Here is a 7,025-nt window from a genome sequence, read left to right on the forward strand (position 1 = left end):
AATTACAGCAGCATATATATGTGTGTATATATATATATATATATATATATATATATATATATATTATTCCTTTTCTGAACTTATACTGATTGTTTTTTAATTTTTAAAGAATTTTTGATAATATCTAACAGTATCAACAATAAAGTTTGGTTGAAGCGAACAGCTCTGGTGTTGGAAACATTTCTGAATCTGCAGACATCCAAATACAAGTATTGGAATCAGAATATGATCTGAAAGATCAGAACAGATAACTGAGGGGGTGGTTTATGCCGATTTACCATCCCATTGTGCATGTAAATGCTTATTAGGATCAAGTTATCCTGAATGAGGGAAATTGACCTTAGTAAGCATGTGCACCTAGTGTCAAAATTCAAACTTTTCATGTTTGAATGGCGCATTTTTCAGTCTGATCAGCTGTTTTATTCAGATTATTTATGTCCATTCAACCAGTTTGTTCAGTTTATTTTGGGACAGTTTAATTTGAAAATATTTCAATTCGAGGGTTTAATTTGTTGAATGTAAACCTAGCTGTTAAAGGCAGTCAATCAAGCATGGAGCGGCAAACTAATTACATGCAGCTTTTAATGTTTCTTCTGCTCATTTATCTTGGTTGCTCCATTAAAAACAGTGTGTGATGTCATAACGTTTTTTTTTATTTTTTTATAAATCTTTGAAGTTTCTTTCTCAGACTCATGAAAAAGAAACATTTTACACCTGACGGATTACAAACTTTGAGGATTCTACGTTCTGTCATTTGCATATCAGTGTTTTTCTGCAGGGTTGTGGTGCCACAGGCAAGTGCGCTGGAAATGGTTCAGGTTCTGTTTGTGGTCCAAAGACTCGTAAATCTCTTGAGGAGAGCCATGAATCCAGATGAATTCTCTGTTGCTCTTATATTCAGGATGGGATTCAAAAGCAGTTTAGTTTAAACAGGTTATCCATTTCATCTTCTTCTTTTGGGTTTAGATTGTCTTGAAGTCAGTTTCTCATACTGTATGCTATGCAGGTTCTGTAAGATCTTAGTGAGTGGGCTGGTTATCAGAGGTGACAGCCAAGTTAAAAAAGGAGGATTTATTCAATGTTCAACTATTTCATGTTCAGGACTAAATCAGTCTTTACAACATGTTGAAAGTTGTCCTGTGTACCAATTCCCTAATCCTCCAGCAGGTGTCACCAAATCCTCTGTTGCTTTTGTTTCAGACGACCTTGGAGCACGCCAGGCCGGAGGAGCCCAGCTGGGATGAGGACTTTGCTGATGTCTACCACGAGCTTATCCACTCCCCGGCCTCAGATACGCTCCTCAATCTGGAGCACAACTACTTCGTTAGCGTCTCTGAGCTCATCAGTGAGAGAGACATGGAGATCAAGAAGCTCCAAGAAAGGTAGCCGTTTGCTATAAACCTGGATAATCTGGGTCTCCAAGTAATTGTTTCTACAAAGTTAGTTCTTCTAATATAACAATTAATTTACTTTACTTTGGGTTGTGGAGCTGAAGACGTGCTGCCAGTGTTTCTCTCTGACTACCTTATGACTAGGGATGTGAAATATGGCTGAATATTCTATGATGAAGCTTTTCATTTCACTATATATAAATAATTATTAATCCGTTTTTTGTTTTTGTTTTTCCTATTTGAAATAAGGACCAAGGGACAACGAGGTTGAATTTCAACTGAAACCTTATTTAAAAGTAACCTTTAACCTTTAAAAAAAGATCAGCCATATCATCAAGCATGGGTTGCTTAGGAGGGAGAGGTTCAAAGCTTTGCCACTGCCTCAATTTCCCAAAATGCCCTTTAGTTGTGGCTCAGAGAGGTGTTTTCTCTTGATGTTGATCGGGTAACCGTGGTGATGTGTATTCTTGTTTTATTGGCGCAGCCCTGTGAAGACATATTTTCTGTGTCTGGTAGGCAAGCAGCAGAAATGGACAAAGTGATGCATGAGCTGGGGAATACGTTAAGCGACCATGATGTAAATACAGTAGCATCTCAACACTTTGATGCACAGCAGGTATAACATAAACTTGGAAAGATTTAGTTACACCAATCTTCACCTGCAGTCACACCTGAGTCTGAACATGGCTGCTTTTGTTTCTGTTTTACTGTAATGTTTAACACTCTCTTCTTTGGCAGGTCTTGGAGAACAAATGGGCAAGTGAACTTAAGCAGGTGACAGGCATTCAGAAGCAGGAATATCAGGAGTGGGTCATCAAACTGCATCAGGACCTTCAGAAGTCCAACAACAGCAGCCAAATTAAGTCAGTTCCTTTCTCTATACCACCGCCTCTGACTGTCTTGTTGGTGCTTTAACTCATCATGAGCTTCTGATCGACCTGAAAATAGAGATGTTTATATGTGCAGAAGAAATACTGTCAATCTCCTTCAGATTTAGTCAGTATGACGTAAAGAAAACAAGCAAAACAATGTTAGCAGGACAGGCTGTAAGTAGGTGCAGGAATCACATAAATCAGGGTAACTATAACCAGGTGCTGCCCCTTCCTGAGTCTGTCTGTACCTGACATGTGCAGATCTCCTTTATCAACACAGAGGACACCTTTGGACTTAAAGCAGAAATTGAAACTTCTTTTTGCTGAAAATAATGTTTGGATAATGTAAACTTTGCTCTGTTTTAAAGTAGAAACAAACTGTTTCACATTTTATAAATGTATAGGGTTGCATTTTAACACGAAGTAATTCAGCTTAAAGTAGGAGGGGAAATAATTAATTACTTTCTCTTTATTTTTTATATAACCCTGTTTGAATATAGAAATTCACAGATATGAAAATTTGTTCTAATATTGATGGACGATAATATTAATGCCGATATTTACCCATATTGTATCCTTTATATATTCCTATCAATATGAGGCTGTAAATAAATAAAAAAATCCCTCCTTAGTGGTTATGTTGCTGGTCTGCTTCAGATGAACACCCACAATCCTTTGCTACATCACTATCGCTGCCACATGACCAATCTGCTTCCCTGAAAAAAACAAAACAGAAACTGGACTAAAATAAACCCTGGATGTTGATATCATCCCAGCTTTACTTATTTAACCGATACCAATTTGTTTTAGAATTACTGACATGTGCTGATAGTGATGTTGATTTTGATTTACCGTGCTTCTCCATTAAAACGATTTTGAGAAGGTTTTAAAAACCTTCACTCCTGCAGAGTCTTTATTGGAACCCATTGTTAGTGGAAATCTGTGCAGCGAACAGAGTGCAGCTGTTCTGACTTTGGCCACAGAGGTTCTCTAGAGAACGACCAGCATTATGGAGCCCATTGACCCCAGTATACAGGTCAAAGAGGTAATTATTATCCAGTTTAAAGCAGGGTGATGTTGTAGAGCTGCATCCCAAACTTTGAACATCTTCCAGAGCTTTGATCAGCCATCTTCTGAACATGGAGGAGCTGGCAAATATTTTGGCCTTCATGAAAGTGAAGACAGGACTACAACAGAACTGGTCCTGTTCACAGTTTGTAACAAAAAATTTATGAGATTCATCAGAGCAGATTCATGGATTGGAGCGGCTTTGCCGAAGTCCAGACCTAAAACCAACTGAGAATCTATGGCAGGATTTTAAAAACTGGTGCTTAAAGATGTTCCCTATCCAGTCTGATCAACTTTCCCTATGAAGAGGCTTTCTATTATAGATGTTCTAACAGGAGGAGAAAAAGCTCTGACTCTGGTCTGAAATCAGATAAACACCAAACCTTTCAGTTATGCAAATGAAAATATTTAGAAAAGTCATTTAGAAAATGTTTCCTGCCACTGCATTTCATCTCTACTTTATGACTGGTCCAATAAAATCTGACTAGAATACATCAGGTCTGCAGGTGGAAGAGGACAAAGTGAACAGGTATTTAAATACTAAAAATAAACTTTTTTAACAGCTTTGCTTCCTCTCCTGCCCTGCAAACCTTTTGATCTTAGCTAGTTAACATTAATGGATGGACATGTGGCTGCCTTGTATTTATCTGATGTCTAATGATTATATTTCTGTGCATGATGTGTTTTCAGCGAGGAGATCAAGGTTCAGTCCAGCCAGCTGTCAGAGGATGCAGATTCTTGCTCAAGGATTTTTGAGGAGCAACCTCTGCTGGAGGAGAGCTTCACCATCCACCTAGGTTCCCATGTTTTTTTAAAGCATTCTAGACTTGTGTTCAGGGAAATGGCAGGTGTCATTTTTTTCCTTACAGAATGCCTGTGTAACTGTTTGTTCCTCATTCAGGAGCACAACTGAAGACGATGCACAACCTGCGCCTGGTCCGGGCCGACGTGCTGGATTTCTGTAAACATAGACGACACAGCAGCAGCGGAGCAAAGCTGCGGCGGCTGCAGACGGCTCTGTCACTGTACTCCTCCTCACTTTGTGGACTGGTGCTGCTGGTAGATAACCGGGTTAACTCTTACAGTGGAATCAAGAGAGGTCAGCAAACAAAGCTCCTATATATATATATATATATATATATATATATATAAAGTTATTGATGTACAAATAAGACTAATGCTACATTGAAAAAATCATGGCATGCTTATGTGTGTGTGTGCTGCAGTGGAAATTTGGACATGTTTGCAGGGTAAATAAGGATCTGTGGCTACCGTATAACTACTAAGAATGTAAATTACATCATAAACGTATCTTCCCTAGAAAGTTACAGTATAGAGGTAAATAACTTTTACTAGAAGTTATGTGAAATGGATTGCTCCAAATTGCATGCCAAAGTTCACCTGACGAGTAGAAGCTTTGCAAACGAGGCATCAGTGGGAAGCCCAACCTCCGCTTTCAGTGTACGCCATCGCTTGAAAGAATCTCCCAAAAACACTCTGGTCTTGTTTCTCACTTGTGAGGCCTTTCTTTTCTTCTCATACACTTTGTAGACACTTTTTCTCTTACAACCCTCGACCATTTTTTCAAAGAACCACACTGAGAAAGATGAGCTTCAATGACTGGCTGAAACCGTAGCTCACCACACATATACGGCTTAAAGTGCACACGTGCAGAAAACGATAGCTAATGGAGCGAGCACGTAGGACAGTCTTACATAAATATATCAGCAGAATGATTGAAAATAAAGATGACCACTAATTTTGATGATCCACTGAGAAATAAAAGATTGTCCTCTATATCAGAGTTTTAAAAGGTTCCTTACCCTAAAGAGGAACCAGGACGGTTTCTATTAAACACTTTAAATTAAAGAATCCACTTAAACAGATGGTCAGACACTTTGTTTCTCACAGTCTCACACCTAATTTGATCCCAGGTCTTTAGTTGAACCATTTAAAATACAAATGATAGAACCGGTTAAGCTTCTAACAGGGCAAGCAACGAATCTGTTTCCTTGTTTGCATGTCCTGGAGTGGATACATTTAAAGGAAAAAACATTTGAATCTCTGCAGAGCTAGTGTTCCTGCAGCCAAAGAAGCTGCAGTTCCTTCAACCGTCTCCTGCTCAAACCTGAACAAAACACCCAGATAATAACAAAAAAATAATAGAATTCAGCTTAAAATGAATTATGTTGGGTTCAACTGTTGCAGACAGATTTATAAATGTTTCTACTTTTGTTTTTAGAATCCTAGAAGTATATTATGTTTAGTGATAGAAGTTTATGTGTATAATGTGCTACATATTTATCCAAAATTACTTAATTTGCTGTGGTGTCTCGTTTTAAGAAGCAGAATTTTTAAGTCTTCCTGTTGTTTCAGGAAATTCAGGCGTAGACTCTAAAAACTGCTCAGGGTCTGGTTTTAAAGATGCACAGACGTCAACCCGCTGCACCCATCTCACATCTCCCCTCTTCTATGTTGCCTTCTAGACTTTGCAACCGTGGCCAAGGAGTGCACAGATTTCCACTTTCTGAGTCTGGAGGAGCAGCTGGAGGAGGTGCAGCAGGTGGTTCTGTACGCTCGGGCCCAGCGGAGCAGCAAGCAGAAGGACCAACCAGGTCAGTAGGAATGGAGCATCCCTGATGCTCACTATGTCAAAGAACTAAAAACTGTTCTACATGACCAAAATACAGAATTCTACTTAAGTTTAGCATTTTTTTTGGTAAATTGCAAATAAAAGAATCAAAATAATTCAATCTATTTGATTTATTTTAAGTGATGTGTGAGTATAAGTGTCTTTAGCAGCATGCTGGTTCCCGGGGTTTACATGTAATTGCTTCTCAGAGAGCCAGAGTGTTTCAGTGACATGGGTGTGATATGGGCAGGGATTAGCCGCTCAGAAAATAGAACACAATTTATATGACCCCTCCAGCGCTGACAGAAAGCTGTGTCTACATCGTTGGCTAAGTGGGAAAGTGGAAGGTCTCTGGGAATATAAACAGAAACATTCCTGCTCGTCTGAAACCCTTTCAGGGACGCTCCTTCAGCCGGTCCAAGTAATCTTCAGCTGTAGTTATAGGTTCTTATCTGTCATTATTGTATCTGCAGAAATTCAGAAAAACGGAGGAGATGATAAGAGCAAAACTGTTGAAAGAAATCCTTCAAATATTCTACCAGGTATTGATTTTAAACTGCGCAGCAACACTGGATGTTATGTTGACCCCATGTTAATCTGAGTGGTCATCATGCATCTTTCTCTTCGAGGCGAGTTCTACATCTCGAGGCACTCCAACCTATCGGAGGTCCACGTCGTCTTCCACCTCTGTGTAGACGATAATCTCCGCTCCGGAAACATCACGGCCCGGGATCCGGCCATCATGGGCTTAAGGAACATCCTGAAGGTCTGCTGCACGCACGACATCACCACCGTCACTATCCCTCTGCTGCTGGTCCACGATATGTCCGAGGTATGAACAGCTCAGAGCAGCAAGGGTGTTTGGATGTTGTTGTTCACATTGGTTCTCTAATTGACAATCAAACCATCTGCTGCTCACCAACAGCTGTCTTTTTACAGCCGTTACATGAAAAACGGGATCATTACTAATAATAATAATTGAACATCATTGATCTTAAAACGGAGAAGCTGACGTCTGCATCTTAACCCATCCCCTGGGGGAGCAGTGGGCGGCCATTGTGC

At 39.6% G+C, this 7,025-nt stretch overlaps 1 protein-coding gene across 2 annotated transcripts in view; it reads left to right on the forward strand.

The window, feature by feature from the left end:
* Positions 1-7,025, forward strand: part of LOC107084314 (chromosome unknown open reading frame, human C12orf4) — a 27,777-nt gene that overhangs the window by 4,645 nt on the left and 16,107 nt on the right. For both annotated transcript variants that reach the window (XM_015374101.1, XM_015374102.1), the window contains exons 4-11: positions 1,201-1,382; positions 1,908-2,007; positions 2,130-2,254; positions 4,022-4,128; positions 4,233-4,430; positions 5,818-5,946; positions 6,437-6,505; positions 6,593-6,795. In XM_015374101.1, the coding sequence (XP_015229587.1) occupies positions 1,201-1,382; positions 1,908-2,007; positions 2,130-2,254; positions 4,022-4,128; positions 4,233-4,430; positions 5,818-5,946; positions 6,437-6,505; positions 6,593-6,795 (1,113 nt within the window). The remainder of the gene's footprint in view (positions 1-1,200; positions 1,383-1,907; positions 2,008-2,129; positions 2,255-4,021; positions 4,129-4,232; positions 4,431-5,817; positions 5,947-6,436; positions 6,506-6,592; positions 6,796-7,025) is intronic.

The sequence above is a fragment of the Cyprinodon variegatus genome, unplaced genomic scaffold (assembly GCF_000732505.1).
Source record: "Cyprinodon variegatus isolate N-32 unplaced genomic scaffold, C_variegatus-1.0 Scaffold97, whole genome shotgun sequence".
Classification (NCBI taxonomy): Eukaryota; Metazoa; Chordata; class Actinopteri; order Cyprinodontiformes; family Cyprinodontidae; genus Cyprinodon; species Cyprinodon variegatus.